The sequence below is a fragment of the Giraffa tippelskirchi genome, chromosome 12, assembly GCF_054371585.1.
Source record: "Giraffa tippelskirchi isolate mGirTip1 chromosome 12, T2T-mGirTip1v1.2.pri, whole genome shotgun sequence".
NCBI classification, from domain to species: Eukaryota; Metazoa; Chordata; class Mammalia; order Artiodactyla; family Giraffidae; genus Giraffa; species Giraffa tippelskirchi.
Genome location: NC_137286.1, coordinates 104,347,745 through 104,367,822, shown reverse-complemented (window position 1 = coordinate 104,367,822; position 20,078 = coordinate 104,347,745). Strand labels below are relative to the sequence as shown.

The following is a 20,078-nucleotide window of genomic DNA, read 5'->3' as shown; positions in this document are numbered from 1 at the left end:
CTTCCTCTTTATTTGTTTAGCCATTCCCCTTGGAATTCTTGACGACCCTGTATGGGAAGCTTTATTTCTCCACGTGTACCCACTCCCGCCACTCCAGAGTCTCATTCAGCTTTTGGAGCCACACGTAGACAGGCCATCTGTAGAAACTCACTCACTCAGATGTGGTTCACATGGCTTGAGCTCCTGTCCTTAGTGTTAACACCAGCTATTATGTGGTCTCCTCTCGAAAAACTGTTTAAAAAATACTGTATCTTTGGCCAGTCTTTCTTTTCTGTAGATGGTTAAATGTAATTTCAAAAGTAACCTAAAGTTAATAGGAAGTTGACAACAGTAGAACTCCTAGTATCTGTGGATGGTCCTCTCTCGTGGGAGAGTGATGGATTTGAGTTTGTGGGCTGCCCTGCGACTCAGAACAGGAGGTAAGGTTTTAGTTCAAGGCAACCAAGGAGGACTCAGTGCCAGGAGAGGCTAATTGAGTACACAGGAACCATGAAGTGAAGCAGGATTACCCCTAACAATGCATACCGCCAGAACATGCCCAGACTACAACCTCAAAAACAGCCCATCTCCCTCACTCTGGCTCCTTGTTCACACTTTTGGAGGCTTTTGTGAAATAGGACCCAGAAGGCAAAAACAGGATAGGGGGAGGCTGAGGAGATAGGATTGGAGTGGTGTCCAAAGACCCCCTGCCCCAAGGAGGGTTTGAGTATTTTATTGGAATATTGTTGAATATTTCAGACTGCGAGAGCTAAGCCATTACATCACTCTCAACTTAGTATCAGCTGCGTGTTGATGTTTTATTTGGACGGATGACTACATCACATTTCAGCAAGAGGGGTATTACTTGTTGGAGGCCAGAAAAAGGGGAAGGAGATGGGTCTAGAAGTGGAGGGCAGAGTGTGTGTCTCTCTGTGTGTGGAGTGTCATTGTCTTTCACCTGCAGGCTGACAGTGGAAATAGGAATAGTGTCTATATGCTCATCCCTCTTCTTAAAAGGATACGGGTACATGATGGTCCCTGTCCCTTGATCCTGTTGTCATTACAAAATTGGTGATTGAATAGAAGCATCTTATTGCACTGCTCTTTTCTTCCAATTCTGGTTGGTCACCTCCTTTTAATAATTAATATCCTAAAAGCATTAGGGTAAATAGAATTTCACAAGACAGCAATTTGAAGTCTAGCTGTGTGACTGGGGAAAATCATAACTCTGTAGCTTAAAGAGGAGATGTTAGACCTTCTCACCTGGCCCAAAAGCTCTGCCTTTAAAGCGAGTGGTATTCTTGGTCACCAGCAGAATCCGGGTTCCTCCACTCCCTTGCCTGTCTTCTCCTCCGAAGGACATTCCAGACCCTCTTTCTTTCCTTTTTCAGTTTTCCTACTTGGAGAAGCTCCTGCTGGTTCACGGCGCCTGGAGCTACAACCGGGTAACCAAGTGCATCCTGTACTGTTTCTACAAGAACGTGGTGCTCTACATTATTGAGGTGAGCGGGGCTGGCCCCTTCCTTCAGGAGGAGGGTCCTTATCAGAGGGACATTAGGTGACTTCAAGGAAGGGTTTTGTTCAGGGAAAACTTAAAAGATGCTCCCCTGACGTTGGAGACCTGGGACACCCACTCAGCCTCTTTGAACCTGGGGATACCTTCCAGATCTAGTTTCGCTGGACCAAAAGTCAGGCGTCCATGGCTGCCTTCTCCACAGTGCATGCCCTCTCTCTCTCCCTGATGGACAGATGGACAGGGCAAGGCCCTCTCCTCTGCATGTCCTTCCTGCTGTCGCTCACACCCTCCCCCACCCACCAGTGGCCAGAGCCTGGGCAGCAGACGTTGGCACCTGACGTGGTGGGTGCTGAGATGTTCCTAGGCAACCCAGTCTGGTTTTTCTTCACTGAATGGAAAGGTTTCTTGCTGGATGTCTCATGGACTTCCTGAGCTTTTGGTTCTTGCTTCTGAGATATGTGGATGCTGCCACTTTAGCTGGGAGGATATGGGATTGAGTGGGGAGGAAGCCAGGAACATAATTAAAAATGTCTCAATGAACGCATTGAGCCGCCAGGCTGTTTTTCAAGACGCGGATTCGGTTGTAAGTGAAATACACATGCTGGTTGGAGGGACCAGCAGGGCGGAGGTGCTGGTCCAGGGACGAGTGGAAAAGACACTTCAAGTTCCGCTCCGATGGGAGCACCAGCCACCTCGTTCCTCCTCCTTCGGAGCAGCTCTACTGTAAAGGTGTGGCCGTCATGACTAAGAGATTTCCAGACGTGTTTAGGAAAGAGGCAACAGGCAGTCACCCTGGGGAAATAGGGAAGCAGTGGTCATTGTGTGTGGTGCGGGTTATTTTGTGCTGGTTTCTCCACTCTTGGCAGAAATAATAACCGAGGCATAGATCCACTGTTTCTGATGTGGTCCCTGAAAAGGCTCAGCTCAGATCGTGGGACACGGGGTTTGCTAGTGGAACTGCGGTTAACCGTTTCTTGACCAAATCATCTGCTCCTTCCTGTTGAAGAGTCAGCTCAGACCTAGAGGTTTGCATCCTTCCCTCTGTAGCCAATTTGGAGAAGGCAATGGCAACCCACTCCAGTACTCTCACCTGGAAAATCCCATGGATGGAGGAGCCTGGTAGGCTGCACTCCATGGGGTCGCTAAGAGTTGGACACGACTGAGCGACTTCACTTTCACTTTCTCTAGCCAAACTCCTACCAAGTAATTTCCCCAAGTTGCACAGGTTGTTCACTGCACAAGGCTGTCCAGCCAAAGCGGCTGAAACATAGGAAAACCTAGAAGAAGGGATATGTTTTTCTTACCCGGCAAAGGGCAGCCCACTTGCCTCGTCTGCTCGTGTGGTGCTGCCGTGTTCAGCTCCACCCTCTGAGTAAGAGCTTTCAGATGTTACCCATCGTAGATGCTGTGGTTTCTGTCTTCTTTCTGTCCACATTCTTACAGTTCCCTCTTGGTGCTTAAAGATGTTTGCCAGCCCCTTCCCCACAGCCTTTTCTGCATCTGTAACAGGAGTCACTCCTGAGTGTCACTCGGGGTCACAGATAATTGGTGCTGTGGTCTGGAGCGAGGAGCACTGAGGCCCTGGTGTCAGCAAGTTCCCACATGTCAGCGTATCTCACGTGCATGTTCGTCTCTTGGAGCTGCTGGCTTCAGAAGCTTGCTCAATAATCTGGTTTTCCTCATGATCAGCACATTACAGATAGTCTAGACTTCTTATCAGAACCGTCCCCATGAAGCCCCAACCCTGGAGCTTTCCAGAGCTTCCTTGGGGGCCCTTCTTAGTCACTGACACCTACTATCTTGGCTTTTTCCTTTAAAAAAAAAAAAAGCTTCCAGTGAGCTGACTCTGAGACGAGTACAATTTCAGTCTGTCTGAAAAATTCTGTTTGGCAGACTTTCAACTCTGAACATGCCAGGCAAGTTCCTTGCATTAATATTGGCTATTGTGGCTGAGCGGCAGGGGTTAAACAGTCTTGCGTAATCAGGCTTTTAAAACATTCTATATAAAATACAATGTCTTCACTGCTCTGTGCCCAATTTTCTCCATGGTATGGCTGGGTGATCTTCATTCTAAAACAGGAAACGAAATCCTTCCTGAGCCCAGACAGACTGACTCAGACTGAGTCTGCCATTGCTACGTAACCTTCGTGGCATCAGTGGGTGTGCTTCAAGCATAATTCAAACATAAGAAAGTCCTACTTGCGTGCTGTTTTAGTGTATTTTGAACTGAAAGATCAAAGATGGTTGTAATTTGATTTGTTCATTTGCAATCAAAAGTTTTACATTCTAAAAGGGTTACCTTGTAGTTAATTACTTATCTGAGAATAAATTAAATATATTGTGTGTTTTTCTTAAATGGTTTTCTTGTAACTCAATAAGAAACTCTTTGCGATAGCCAGGACATTCTCATCTCAGACGCCCTGTGATACATGTAACTGTTACTTAAAAATACAAACTTGAAATAATTTGCCAACTAAAAGTGGTATCAATACAAAGGTATCATGCATGTACACACACATATCTAGCCTTAGCCATTAGTAGGAGAATCATTTGTTGTTGTTGTTTAGTTGCAAAGTCATACCCAACTCTTTGTGACCCCATGGACTGTAACCCGCCAGGCTCCTCTGTCCATGGGATTCTCCAGGCAAGAATACCGGAGTGTGTTGCCATTTTCTCCTTCAGGGGATCTTCCCAACCCAAGGATCAAACCCATGACTCCTGCATTGCAGGCAGATTCTTTACCACTGAGCCACCAGGGAAGCTACCAAGAAGGTTCATTACATGACTTGAGTTACCAATAATGGTGCTAGACACAGGAACCGTTGACGAGTTTGAAGGGAGTAGTTGAATTCATTCACTCATTCGTTACCAACAATTTGGAGCACCCATGCTCCAAACTCTGTGCTAGGTACTGGGACTGCTCAGATGTATGTTCCAGAAAGCCCATCCTGCCTGCATTAGAAATGCTTGAATGGGCAGACATCACTGCTTTAAAGTATAATTAATACACTGTAAGATATACCATTTCTATGTATACAGTTCCATGAATTAAAATGGGGTTTTTATCATTAGAAACTAAGGACAAACAAAAATGTCACAGAGAGTCCTGTGGATGGACAGTGATGATGGTTGCAAAACAGTGTGAAGGTATATGGTGGCGCAATGGTAAAGAACCTGCCTGCCAATGCAGGAGACACAGGAGACATGAGTTCGATCCCTGGGTTGGGAAGATCCCCTCGAGGAGGAAATGGTGACCTACTCCAGTGTTCTGGCCTGGAGAATCCCATGGACAGAGGAGCCTGGAGGGCTACAGTCCATGGGGTCGCAAGGAGTTGGATATGCATGACTGAGCACACATGTGTGAATGTATATACTAATGTCACTGAACTACACACTTGGAAATGGTTAAGATGGTGAACTTTATGTGAATTTTGCCACAAGCTTTTGCTAAAATGTTGAAGAATGTCACAAGCATTTGGCTGCTTTAGTCACATTGAGGGGAAACCAAAAAACTGCACATCAGCTTATTGAAGGCTTGAAAGACAAACTTTACACATAGTTTTGTACTACAACCAAGCAGATGCTGAGTTTAATGGCTGTGACCAGATGGACCATACTTCTCAGAAGGAGAAACCTTGTCATGGGGCTGACTTGGGAGGGGGGTGGCTTCACAAGCTGGCCAAGCAGGTTGGACCCCTATCAGCCAGTTTAAGGGGAGCGTGCCTTGTGTGTCTACATTCAGGGCAGGAAAAGGAATGGAAGGGCAGAAGCAAGGAGGGTATGGGTGGCCATCAGAGTGGCCAGAGGAGTGGCCTGAAAACCAGACAGGAGCTTTGTTGCTCTTGGAGGCTGGGATTTGTTTTTCATTCTGGAATAGGCATGTTCCACAGTAAAAGCAGTTTCAGAAAATGTGTCTGTCAGTGTGGCAGGCTAATGGTAAGCAAGAGATCTTTAACGTACTTCTGTAGTTTTAACCTGGGCATGAATCCTGGCCATCATGATGGTGAGCAGTTGGTGGTTCCTAATACATAGAATAACCATGACACATAGATATCGAGGTGAAAAAAATGGGAATTTTTATACCACTTAGAGTGCCTACTTATTTTTGGCACCATATGTAAGAAATTTTAATGTTTTCTTGGGGTTGTTAAACTGGTATGGGATACAGGCCAGGAAATGGGATGCATATTAGCCCGGTGGTCTGGAAATATTATCACCGAATGAGAAATAGAGATTTAAACTATTGCATTTTGGGGTCATGGGAAAGAACCCTCCTGCCAATGCAAGTAGATGTAAGACACACAGATTTGATCTCTGGGTTGGGAAGATCCCCTGGAGGAGGGCACGGCAATCCACTCCAGTATTCTTGCCTGGAGAATCCCATGGACAGAGGAGCCTGGCAGTCTACAGTTCATAGGGTCGCGAAGAGTTGGACACGACTGAAGCGACAAGAAAAGCTTCCTCAGTGATCAATGCAAAGAAATAGAGGAAAACAACAGATTGGGAAAGACTAGAGATCTCTTCAAGAAAATTAGAGATACCAAAGGAACATTTCATGCAAAGATAGGCTCGATAAAGGACAGAAATGGTATGGACCTAACAGAAGCAGAAGATATTAAGAAGAGGTGGCAAGAATACACAGAAGAACTGTACAAAAAAGATCTTCACAACCCAGATAATCACGATGGTGTGATCACTCACCTAGAGCCAGACATCCTGGAATGTGAAGTCAAGTGGGCCTTAGAAAGCATCACTACGAACAAAGCTAGTAGAGGTGATGGAATTCCGGTTGAGCTATTTCAAATCCTGAAAGATGATGCTGTGAAAGTGCTGCACTCAATATGCCAGCAAATCTGGAAAACTGACCTTTTCCAGTCCTGTGGCCACTGCTGAGTTTTCCAAATTTGCTTGAGATCTGTCAGAAGGCGTGCTTCACATCCAAGAAGGGTGGCAGCCTCCAGGTTCTAGGATGAAACAAGTCAACACCTGAAGGATGAGGAGGGGCTGGAGGGGAAGGTTAGACCCATGTACCAGGGGGAGCCCACACCTGCCGTTCCCATCCCATGCCCTGTTTATTCCAGCTCTGTAGAGAAGTAATACAAGTAAACAATAGGGAAAAAGTGAATTTTGTTGGGATTTTATGTTTTGGTGTGAAGGCGGCTGCAGAACTAGTTAGACGTGGGCTCAGGATCAGCCTCTCAAAGCCTTGTTGGTTGCTGCTGGTCCTTAGAGCTGGGAGTGTGTTAGCAGAAGGCGAGGGGAAGAGAAAGGGAGAGGAGTGGTCACCAAGCCAGAGAAGTCTTAGCAGTCTGGAGGGATCCCCCCACCAGATACCCGAGCACTTTGAACTTTATAAAAATAGACTCTTACTGCTTTTTACAGGTGACAATATATGCTTTTTTAATGATGTTTTTGCAGCTGCTTTACCTAAGAGGATCGTTATAAAGATCCAGCGTTCTGGAAGAAAAAAGTATTCAGCCATGGCTGTTTTAAAAATTGAGTCTCTAACTCCATAAAATGTTTAAGCCTCCCTGGAATTAAAAAAAAAAAAAAAAAAAGAGGCGCAAGTCCAAAAACAAAAAAAGACTTCGAGAGCTCTACGGTATGCGTTACTCCAGGTGACCACATTTCCCCACCACCTGGTACTTGGGCCAAAAAAAAAAAGAAAAAACAAAACACCCAAACCCAGCAAGATGTTCAGCTCATCATGTCTGGTCTGCATTAAAGCTCACAGGTTCCAATTCACTTCCCTTCCTGAAGGCCTCCTGCTTCCAGAGACAGCTCCACACAGGGCAGTACTGGGTGCTTCTCTATCCACCAGATCGGTGGGGACGTCCAGGCACAATGAGTGACCAGCACCCAATAAACACACACTCAACTGAGAGGGTTTCAGTAGAGGCCAGCCTCTAGGAAACTGTCAGGCTTTTTGGTTTTCTTTTTTGTTTGTTTTGTTTTTGTTTTTAGGATAGAAGTGAAGGTTAGCACTTTGTACTGTGCGTCTTGCCTTTTAGGAAACACCTTTCTGGTCTAACCTTAAATCTTTCCTGGTGGAATTTTCACATGGAAAAAATATCCCCTCCAAGTATTAGACAGTTAATTCATTTTACGGTGTGTTTCATCTCGTCTTTTGAGAGTGAAGTATAATTTTGATTGTGTTCTTTACACACTTTACGGGCTTCCCAGGTGACTCAGTAGTAAACAATCCACCTGTCAATGCAGGAGACACAGGAGACATGAGTTTGATCCCTGGGTTGGGAAGATCCCCTGGAGAAGGAAATGACAAACCACTTGGATATTCTTGCCATGAGCAGAGGAGTCTGGCAGGTACAGTCCATGGGGTCACAAAGAATTGGACACAACTGAGCACATGAGCACACACACTTTCCTACTCAAATTAACTTCTATTTCAGGTGAAACTCTCAAATAGATTTTTCACTCCCAGGAAGTTGATTTTACCAGTTAGGTTTTTCATCTACTGTGTTTTTCTTGCCATTTTCCTCTGTTCGATCTGCTCTCCTGAAATGCATTTGCTCCTGTCCTTTCTTCTGCCAGTAGAGACTGGGTTTCCTAAAACTCTTGAAACCAGATTTCGTTTCATTTTTACAGTTAATTTTGAGATAATGTCTCGGCACAAATCCATTGTGATTTCTACCTGTCCATATTCATCTCTGTACACTGGGGGACGCCGGGCTGAGCAGGTGTGGTGGAAGGTCCAAGATCATGAATGGAGAATTCGGGACTACCCTAGTGGTCCAGTGGTTAAGACTTCGCGCTTTTACTGCAGGGGACATGGATTCAGTCCTTAGCTGGGGGTGAAGATCCCACATGCCACACGAAACAGCCAAAAACTAATTTTTAAAAATTTTTTCTAAAAAATGGAGACTTTGATTATAGACCCAGAAGATACAAAGTGACAACAGAAGGCACCTTCTGTAGACAACGAAGTCTGCAGCGGCGAGGGGGGCGGTAACAGTAAAAGAGGGTATTGATTAATGACGTGTGACTCCAATGGCAGAAAAATCTTTTCCATTATAGGTTATTACAAGATACTGAACGTAATTCCCTGTGCTATATAGTAGGTCCTTGTTGTTTACTTTATATGTAGTAGTATGTATTTGTTAATCCCAAACTCCTAATTTATCCGTCCCCTTTCCACTTTCATAACCATAAATTTTTTTGCATCTGTAAGTCTATTTATGTTTTGTAAATAAGTTTGTATTTTTTTTTTTTTAAGATTCCACGTAGAAGTGATAGTGTGTGATATTTGTCTTTCTCCTGACTTCACCTAGTATGATAATCCCTAGGTCCATCCATGTTGCTGCAAATGGTATTATTGCATTCTTTTTTATGGCTAATATTTCATTCTGTGTGTGTGTGTGTGCATGTTTATATATATATATATATATATATACACATATATACATATATGTATATACACATACATATATATATGTATATCCCAGATCTTCTTTATCCATAAATGTTTCACTTGCTTCCGTGGCTTGACTGTTGTGAATGGTGCTGCTATGAACATTGGGGCACATGTATCTTTTTGAATTAGAGTTTTCAACTTTTCTGGATATATGCCCAGGAGTGAGATTGCTGGGTCGTATGGTAGCATGGCTCATAGTTTTAAAATATCTTTTATAGGCAAGTAAAATATAATTACTTATGGTAATACAATTCATCTTTCTTTTGCTTGTACTTGAGAGTCTTCTGGCTTTGACTTTTAGTTGAAATCGTTCCTATTAATAAGCACCACATCAGAAACTCATCTTCCCTCCAATCAAGGCCTGTACCCTTAAGTGGTAGTTAATCTCTGCTGCATTCTGACAGCTCATTTGAGCCCCTGTATTGGTTTTCCAACAGGTGCCCTTTCCTTCTTATTTCCAAGGTCCTGGCAGACCCAGTAGACTGTTTCAAGAAAGCTCAAGAGTAATGTATATATTTTCTTGCCTGATCTTTCAAACGAGGGGAAACAAAGTAGATTAGTGCGATCAGATGCTTCCAGTACCTCCAAAGCATGCCATTAAAAGAATGTTGATTAAATATCGGTCTCTTTTATCTGGGGATCATTGGATGAAGTTTATCATTGCTCCTTAACTAAGCTGCATGTTGTTCTGATAATCTGTTGTGGGACACTTGTCAATTTGAAAATTGCTTTTTCATAACATGGGATATTAATTAGAAGCTGTTAGCTCCTCATTGGAGAAGGCAATGGCACCCCACTCCAGTACTCTTGCCTGGAAAATCCCATGGACGGAGGAGCCTGGTAGGCTGCAGTCCATGGGGTCGCTGAGAGTCGGACACGACTGAGCGACTTCACTTTCACTTTCATGCATTGGAGAAGGAAATGGCAACCCACCCCAGTGTTCTTGCCTGGAGAATCCCAGGGACTGGGGAGCCTGGTGGGCTTCCGTCTATGGGGTCGCACAGAGTCGGCCACGACTGAAGCGACTTAGCAGCAGCAGTAGCAGCTCCTCATTAGCTTCACCTAATTAGTTTGCCTTATTCCTTTGAAGGTATTTATTAGTAAGGTATGCCATTCTTCTATTTCATAAGGTATAATTTACATGCACAAAATTAATACTTTTTAGTGTGCAGTTCTGTGAGTCTTAACAAATGCATTGCCACTCTCGGATATAGAACAGTGTCATCATTCCCCAAACCTCCCCCAGCTCCCTTTGTATCAGCTTCTACCCCACACCCAATCCCTGGAAATGACCAGTCTGGTTTCTGATGCTATAGTTTTGCCTTTCTTAGAATGTCATAAACATGTAACTGCATAGTGTGTGGTCACGCTGGCTTCTCCTCGCAGCATAATGCATTTGGGATTCATCCACGTTGTTGAGAGTGTCAGTAGTTTATTCTTTTTTATTGCTGAGTAGTATTCCTTTATGGACTTCCCTGGTAGCTCAGCTGGTAAAGAATCCACCTGCAATGCCGGAGACCTGGGTTCGATTCCTGGGTTCGATTCCTGGGTTGGGAAGATCCCCTGGAGGAGGGCATGGCAACCCACTCCAGTATTCTTGCCTGGAGAATCCCATGGACAGAGGAGCCTGGTGGCCTACAGTCCATGGGGTCACAAAGAGTTGGACACAACTGAGCGACTAAACACAGCACAGTATTCTTTTATAGGAATAGAGTTTCCTGTGGTTGGGGAGTTCTGGAAACCCAATCCCAGGGGGTTGAGAACCAGGGGCCAAGAAGTCAGTGAACTCCAGATAATATCATAGTTTAAGGAAGGGCTGGAGTCAAGTTTGAGTGGGATGACACTGGCCATAATAAAGCAAGATGGTGGTAGTGGATGGGTGAGTCAGCCTGGTGAATGTTGTCTGCTTAACCCCTCCAGGAAGAGAAAGACCAGTGGCCCACAGGCTTGTCTCCTAGAGCCACACTTCCATCCACTGTCTGGCTGGTGACCATCAGCTCAGGGCAGCATCACCATGGCAGCATTGGCCATGGCCAGAGGCTCCACCTGGGGGCTTTGCCTCCAGCTTGTGCCGTGCAGACTAAGCCCCAGACCACTCCCAGCCTCAGTGTCCTTCCCTGTAAAATGATGATAAGAAAGCACATGTATCAGAAAGTTGGCGAGGATTAAGTGAAATCACCATGGAAAGCCTTTAGCCAACCACATAGCTGCCCTCACATCACATCAGCCTTTAGCATCCCTATAAGTTATTTCATATCTGATACCCTTACAGCTACACTGTGGTCACAGGCTTAAGGCTCTTCTCATCCCCACTTCTCCTCAGAACAGAAATCTAGTTTTCTAGCCCCCCCTCCCCCACCACAGGAAGCCTTCCAAGGAGGAGGCATGTCTTCCCTCACTGCTTCTGTAGATGCTCTACCTTAAGTGTAGCTCTGATCATGTAATCCTAAACCCTGCAACTATGGATAATCACTGTTGAGCAAAACAACCAAGACGAGATCTGCTAGATTTACTGGAAGTTTGCTTGCTTCCCATCTATGCATTGCTAATAGTTGAGGTGCTGCTACATTGTTTTCCAGTATTGTGGGCCCCTGTCCGTAACTGAGAAAGAGTTCTTCTGACATCATCTGCAGTCTCATCTTCTGCCCTGACCATAGTGGCCCCTGCAAATTTCATCACGTAGCCTAGACCCCTTGGTGCTCACACACTCTGCCCGAGTTACATCAGGAGCATTTAAATGAAACATTAAAACTGCATCCTCTCCCCAGTCCACTCTGCTGGACTTTGCTGGATGGAATCCACGTGAGAGGGCTTCCCCTCTCCAGAGTATGAGATTTGCCGGTTTCTTTCAAAGCCAGGCCATTTCGTGTGGGCTGAAGATCACTCTCCAGGCTGTAAAGGATCAAGATGCCTGTCTGCTTTAGAGGCCAAAATAATCCTGTCTCTGGGTACCTGCAGATCGCCTGAAAACACACCCTCCTCTCTCCTCATGTACAAACCGGGTGGGAATTGTGCTGTCAACAAAGGTAATGTCAGCACTTTCAGGTGGGTAAAGTGCTGTGTTGATCTTGGGCATCTTCCACTTATAGCTTTAAAGCATTCCAGAAGTTCTGACAGTTATGAAACCCACCTGCTTTGGGCTCTCCACCATAAGAGCAGGTGACAGTGAGATACTGGTTACCAGTATATGTTGGTATGAAAATAAAAAGTAAGTTTTCCTGGGTTCTTATTGCTATTCTTGCTGCTGAGCATATTTTAAATCTTTAAAAGGTGGGTGCATTTGGTATAGCCTGACTTTTTTGGTGGGGGAGGAGACTTGCCAGAGAAACCGACCCCAAAAGGCAGTGCTGTAAAGCATTCCTGTGCTATTTGATGGGTCATAGTAAAGGCCACTGGGGTCCATTCTTATAACAGTATCATTAGCTGATGTAAAACATTTGACTTAGTGATTCTTTCTGGAAACATTAAAAGCTCATACTAAGTACTTGCAGTATCTTGTTACTTTATCCTCAAATGTACCTGAAAAGACTGATGGAAGACTCACCATAGGAAAGTTATACAGCAGCTGTGGGTTTTTCCTCCCACCTGAATCACACCAAGCAGATGGCCGTTGTTTTAACATGGGTCTCCTGGTCGCATCTTTCTCCAAGTTCCTCCCAGAATAAGCACTGCCATAGATGCACAAGAGCCATGTATATACGAATACTCTCGGAGCTTGCTTTTCCTTCCTATTTCTCTTTGTGTGGTCTGATAGGAATCTGCCCGTGATGGAAATTCCCTGGGACTCAGGAATTTCCTGTTGAGCCTAGACCCCTTGGTGCTCACACACTCTGCCCGAGTTACATCAGGAGCATTTAAATGAAACATTAAAACTGCATCCTCTCCCCAGTCCACTCTGCTGGACTTTGCTGGATGGAATCCACGTGAGAGGGCTTCCCCCCTCCAGAGTATGAGATTGCCACAGGAGCCCTCACTGGATGTGTCTTCCTGCATCCCTCCGCTTGTCCCCCTCCCTCATCCCTCCTCTTATCAGCTACTTCCTATAACCACAGCCAGCACCCTGGTTACCTTGCTTCAGGCTCAAGTCTGTGCAGAGAGGCATCGTGCATGATGATCTGCTGCTTCTCTTTTCTATCCTGTTTCTGTGGCATCTGCCACAAACTATAATCCCCCTGGCAGTATCAGCCCATATAAAAAAATGCTAATCAGTGGTTTCTAAACATTAAGCACAAATGAAAAAAAAAGAACCCTCAATTCTATTTAAAACAATTAAGTCTTATTGTTGCTGATTAAGTTGGTAGAAGGAGTTCTAAAGAATAAAATTAAAATGATATTTAAAATCAAATTTTTCTGCCTATGATGAGTTACAGAAATATTTGTCTTAAACATTAACCATAAGGATATATTCAATATCTTGTGCTGAACTGTAATGGAAAAGAATATCAAAAAAGAATGTATACATATATGTATATATGAATCACTTTGCTTATAACAGAAATTAATACATTAAAAATCAACTATACTTGAAAAAGATATATGAAAAATGAACGTAAGTGTCCTAAGCTAGAGTAAGAAAAGTACTACTATAAAAGTCAATGTGAATAAACAGGAAGACCTTCCCACTTTTGGATATGAAGAAATATGCACACATACACACAGACATTCAGATACATCCATACATATGCATACATATCTATGTATAATATATGGTAATTAGAGGGGCTTCCCTCATAGCTCAGCGGGTAAAGAATCCGCCTGCAATGAGGGAGACCTGGGTTTGATCCCTGGGTTGGGAAGATTCCCTGGAGAAGGGAAAGGCTATCCATTCCAGTATTCTGGCCTGGAGAATTCCACGGACTGTATAGTCCATGGGGTCGCAAAGAGTTGGACACGACTGAGCGACTTTCAAATGACAATTAAAGTATCAAAATGATTGTTTACTTAGACAAGGAAATGCTGAAGATCACAAGAAAATATAAATAGGAGGAAAGAGCCTGGAAATTTTGAAAATAAGGGTGTTAAGAAGGATTTGTCACACCAGATGTTAAACACAGTATAAAAGTGTAGCAATAAGAGCCACTGGGCCTGTGCATGGACAGAGCAATAAAACTGAATGGAGAAAACACGCACAGACCTGGATTGCAGCAGGACTTCTGAGTCATGATGAAACTGGCATTTGAAATGAGTGGGTCCAAGATCTTGACATAAATGCTAATGGGCAACAGGGAGCCATTTGGAAAAACTATTTCAGTGGATTGGTAATTCTTTACTGTTGTCACCAAAGTTAATTCCAAATGGATTTGAGGTTGGTTGGCTGACTGGTTTAAAAAACCATTCCATGCTGTGGAAAGGCAATGCAGTCATGTGGTTCTAAGCTGTAAAACCCCATCCAAAGTGCAGAATATAAACCTGCTTCTGTCTCTACTCTCTCCGCATCATTGCCCCCTGCCCTCTGAAGGGGTCCCTCATACATCTTTCTGGCATTTGTTTATGGATACTGGATTATATGATTATTCACCATTGTGTGTGTGTGTAGGTGTGTGCTTGGTCGTGTCTGACTCTGTGATTCCATGGCCTATAGCCTGCCAGTTTCCTTTTTCTAGGGATTTTCCAGGCAAGAATACTAGAGCAAGTTGCCATTTCCTCTTCCAGGGCATCTTCCCAACCCAGAGACTGAACCCATGTCTCTTGAGTTTCCTGCATTGGCAGGCAGGTTCTTTACCACTCTGCCACCTGGGAAACTCACCATTAGGCCTTCTTTTTTCACACAGGAAGCCACATTCTACTGACCTCTTCTGCATCCACTTTTGTGACATAATGTATCCCAAGAATCTCCCCACATAATACTGGAGAGCCTCCTCAATCTTCTTCAATAGCAGAGTGTTCAGTTAGGTAAATAGCTTATTTAACCAGTCCCCTTTTGATGGGCACTTGGGTTTTTTCCAACTTCAACATTTTCCTTTAACAAATTATGCTGCAGTGTTGGATAAATTCCCAGAAGTGGGACTTCCATGTCAAAGGGTAAATGCATTAATAATTTTGATAAACACTGTCATTTTCCCTTTTTAAAAAAAAATTTTCTAGCAGTTCCTTATATACTGTGGAGATTAGTGTGTGGTATGAGTTGCAAGCATTTTATTCTTCACTGTAAAAGATTGGAATCATTCTAAGCCATTCACTGCAGGTTGGGATTCCTGAGAAGGAAACTCTGAGATGTGGTTGGCATGAGGGGTGTTTGTTAGGAAGTGCCATTGAGATCAGCATCTCTCGATGGGCAGGATGGAAGCTCCTGGAAACTGTGACTCAGGCAAATATATGTATGGGACCCTGGGTCAGATGGCTGGCCAGGGGCAGAGCCAGGAGGGGACCACAGACCCTGCTCTTGGTGGAGCACAGATGCAGGCTGCTGCTTCCAAGGACAGTATCTTGTAGATACTGTCCCAGCTCAGGAGACTGATTCCTAAAGAAACAAGTGGGAGGAAGAGGAAGCAAAGAAAAGCAAAGAAGGAAGGCTTCCTTAGAAAAGAGGCTGGGAAGTTGTAAGTAGGTCTGAATGGTTGAAAGTTAGGAGTAAAAGAAATGCTTAGAAATGCAGCAGGAGTGAAGGTAAGCCTTGGGTATGGGTGAGTCCCGGCATTTTAAACATAGTAGCAGTGATGTGATGAAATGTACACTTCTGAAAGATCTTTCTGGTAGCAGTTCATGTTGATGGCTCATAACAGAGCAACAGATGCTGCTTTACACAGAGGGCGCTACCAAAGTGTCTTTTAAGTCCTGTGATCTTCATACAAAGTGCCCCTGTCACTCCTGAACTAAGCACTGGGACTGTGTTTCCCTTCCCTGATTCAGGGTGGACCATTGTAACACCCTGAAGCAATAAACGTTTCTGAGTCCAAGCTTGTACTGCTCTCCACATGCCAGTAAGTTGGACATGACTTGTCTGGGCAAGGAATAGCGGCTTTATCTGGAAAGCCAGCAGACTGAGAAGATGCTGGACTCCTGTCCCAAAGAACCACCTTCCCCGAGCTTGATTTCAGGCTTCTTTGATATGAAAAGGGGAGGGATGTGGTTGGTTGGTGCAAACATCTTGGTGTCAGAATCCTTTATTCTTGCTGTTGTCCAGGTAAGTCAGGTCATAATAGTCCTGTAAACCCTTCAACAAGACAAATTATTCTCTGGTAACTTTTTATATCTATATGAATGGGAAGTTCTATACCTTTAAAGATCAGAGTCTTGAGAATAGGCTCTCCTGTATATTTCAGGGTATAGGCAACATTCTTGGCTTGTAAAAGCAAGAGAATATAAAAGTTAAGGAAACAGACCCAATATGGAGTCAGATTTGATCTTCCCTATTACATGGACACCAGGTGACTTCCAAGAGTAAAGCATAAAAGGGTCACCACCCTTGCAAACCAGCTGTCCTGTTGTAGGTAGACCAGGGCAAGAGGGAGGGGACACAGAGCTTTCTGGTTAATAGCTCTCTGAGGCCTCAGCTGCCAGCCCCACCCCCAGCCAGTGCCAGGGTGGTAGAGCTTGCTTCCTCCTGAGCCTGCCAAGGGGCAGATCTGTGAGCCGCATTCACCTCATCCTCACTTTGAGCCACTAAGTCTTGGGAGTAACTCATTAAGGAACCACAATCACTGGGACAAATAACTATGCCCATTTTGATTTTAATTAATGCCCCATCCGGCCAACAAGTTTCTTTATCTTTTGGTTCATGTTTCTTTGAGCCAAGCGCTTTGGTCGATGCTGTGTTATGTATTAATATAAACAATCCGTTGATCACAAAGCAGCCTGGTTACAAGGACCCTGGCACCAGGAGACATAATGATGAGGTGCCAGGTGCGGTGCCCTGTGTCCTTTCCCCCTGGACCTGCCGAGACACTGAAACCATCCGTGTCCCAGTGACAGGAAAGTACCAGGTCTTCCTCTTGCCACATAAGTCTATGCAGTTGTTAAAACTCACAGACCGTACCTGGAACAGGGCCAATTTTACTGTATATAAATTATATCTAAAAACAAATACAAATAAGTGGAGAGAGAGTCTACTAATTGCTTCCTGATATTTGAATCAGGTCAAGCGCCACATCTACCAGAAAGGCCTTTCATTTATATTGAACTTCTCCCCTCCTGTCCTCTTGCTGCTCTCAACATGCACACACACACACATACACATATCTGCATACATAAACATAGAGTTTGTCTCTCTTTCATAATCTCACACACTTTTTGTTGTAATGTAATTGCTTTACAATGTTGTATTAGTTTCTGCTATACAATGAAGTGAATCAGCTATATGTGTATATGTATGTCTATATAAATGTATATACATATGTATGTCTCCTCCTTCATGAACCTCCCTCCCACCCCACCCCCATCCCACCCCTCTAGGTCATCACAGAGCACTGAGCTGAGCTCCCTGTGTGATATCGCAGCTTCCCACTAGCTAGCTTTTACACATGGTAATGTATATACGTCAGTGCTACTTTCTCATTTCATGCCTTCCTCCCCCCATGTGTCCACAAGTTCATTCTGTACATCTGTGCCTCTATTCCTACCCTGCAAATAGGTTCATCAGTTCCATTTTTCTAGATTCCATATATATGCATTAATATATGGTGTTTGTTTTTCTTTTTTCTGACTTAATTCAGTCTGTATGACAGACTCTGTGTTCATCCACATTACTTCAGCTGGTTCAGTTTCCTTCCTTTTCATGGCTGAGTAATATTCCTGTGTGTGTGTGTGTGTGTGTGTGTGTGTGTGTGTGTGTGTGTGTGTGTATCACATCTTCTTTATCCATTCATCTGTCCATGTACATCTAGGTTGCTTCCATATCCTGGCTATTGTCAATAGTGCCGCAGTGAACATTGGGGTTCGTGTGTCTTTTTGAATTAAGGTTTTCTCAGGTTATGTGCCCACTATCTCACACACTTTCTTATAATCATTTTTGATGCTAAGGCTGGTCCATGCACCCATGCCTGGGTTTTGATGCAGCAGACAGAGCTGTGATCAGAAGATTGATTCTGTAACTTATAAAACTGGGGGACACTTGACCAAACTAAACTTTGTCTCCTTGACAACAGCCAAAGCCTGGGAAAGTGATGAAAGCCCTTCACATGTGCATATGTGAAGAGCATGAGGGAATTTTCTCTCATTTCTCTCTCATCACTTTCTCATCCTTGAGAGTTTATGTGGTTCAAAGGTTTTGGGGCAGCAATTTACTTACGTTCCATCAGGCTGTCACAGCTTCATACTCCTCATTATTTTTGAGTTGTAAGAAGATAGTTAAAATGCTCATATTTCTACACATTTCCTTAAACTTCAAATGCAAATATTACAGTAAATAATAAATCACAATTCAAAGATGTAAACACCTCCTGTGCCCACATTTAGCATATTTAGTCAATTTCTTTTCCATTCTCACTCAATGACAGCTGAAGGAATTTCTTTAGGATGACAGATTGTCAGCACATTGACATAGATTGCTTTAGTTGTATATTTTTGGTGGGAATAAATGATTTTTGAGTGAGCTTTTTTCACAAATACAATAATAAGGAGGATTGTTATTCCATGTACCAAACTTACAGAATTTTCCCCCCTTTTTGTGGGGATTATGGTCAACCCAATCTGTACTTAATAGCAATTATTTTACAAAAGAAAATTTGGAGTTTGCTGAAAAGCATTCTCACATTTACAGAAATACACCTGTGAGTAAATAGTAAAGAAATCATCTGAATCTTCTTGGCTCAAGACAGAGGGAAAACAAATTAATAGTTTAGAATTGTTTCTTGTCCTTTATTGTATTTTGTTACTTGGATAATGTGTGAGGAAAGAGACTGATCAAAACATGGTAGACAGGACATTTCATTTATTCATGAAATTGAACTGAAATCAGTTGTTGGCAAGACAGTATTTCCCTAATGTATCTATTTGGAGAACTATGATCACTCTGAGATCCTGGATCCTTGACTAGGATCAGGGGCTCAACTTCTGTCTATGACCCAGTTATGACCTGAGGTTCCGGAATTTGCTCAGGAAACAGGCTGTGTGTTTTCTGCCTCTGAATATTTGGGACCATCTCATTGGAAATGGCCGTTGTGTTGCCCCAAAGCATCACTTGCCTTGATTTCTTTTCAACTGGTAAGATTTTATAGGACATGGACCCAGGGAGGTGAAAACACCATCACATGGATGAAGAAGGTAAATTTTGTGTAGCAGAGAAAGCAGTTTTAATTTTCCTTTGGAAAATAATTAACAGCCACCAGAGACCGTGAATCCTTCAACAACTGCCCACAAACAGTGAAGGTTTCTTGGCAGGGTCCTTGGTGGGTCATTGGTGGAGTTTTTTTGGGTGAATCCAGAAACATCCTGCAGGAATGTTGGTGCCCCATAGAATTCTAGCTCTGAGTGCCTGATCCTGCCCGTGGAGTTTCAGGTCTCTGACACTTGCCCACATCACCCTGACCCTCTCCTGGCTGTCTGAGCAGGAGGCTTTGTCCTACCCCTTAGTGGATGGAGGCCCCGGGGCATTATTACATCATTGGTCACAGGAAAAAGAGAGTCTGGAGAGGTGACTTAAAATAACGATGATAGTGAATTGAAAAAGAATATAAAAATGAAACTACTGAGACATACTTGCAGATATGAGTGCCATTCATAGCTTCACTTGTGACCCCGAAACTGTACACTGTGGCTGAGCTGTACCCTTGGGCTTCACCTGCATCAGATCCTTTTTAGGGTAAAGTGTAGAGTGGGTAGGAAACTTTTTGATGCTTTCTTTGCAGTTACTGCCCCATTTTAAACATGTATTTTAAAATGTGATGACTGTGTATTTTTAACGACCATGAGAAAGCTTTCTTAAGATAATGACATTTTTTATACCATATAAACTCAGCTATGCAAATATATGTGCATGTAAAAATGAGTAGAAGGGCAAATATTAATATATTCCCATACTCACATTTGAGTAAATACATGGGTGATTTTTCTATGTATTTTATAGATATTTTTAAATGTCTCCTAAAATAGCATTTTGATTCTATATGCAGAAAAATGTCATTTTAATTAGTATGTGTGTGAATAGATGCTCTAATGGAGAGGGTTAGAAGAAAGACAACCAGAAATTATAGCTGTCATATGTATTAAAAAAAA

At 43.5% G+C, this 20,078-nt stretch overlaps 1 protein-coding gene across 9 annotated transcripts in view; it reads left to right on the top strand.

Annotated features, from left to right (window-relative positions):
* The window catches only part of LOC145530151 (phospholipid-transporting ATPase IB), a 452,251-nt gene that overhangs the window by 257,618 nt on the left and 174,555 nt on the right, over positions 1 to 20,078 (top strand). For all 9 annotated transcript variants that reach the window (XM_081551000.1, XM_081550992.1, XM_081551002.1 and 6 more), the window contains one exon: positions 1,371 to 1,481. In XM_081551000.1, the coding sequence (XP_081407126.1) occupies positions 1,371 to 1,481 (111 nt within the window). The remainder of the gene's footprint in view (positions 1 to 1,370; positions 1,482 to 20,078) is intronic.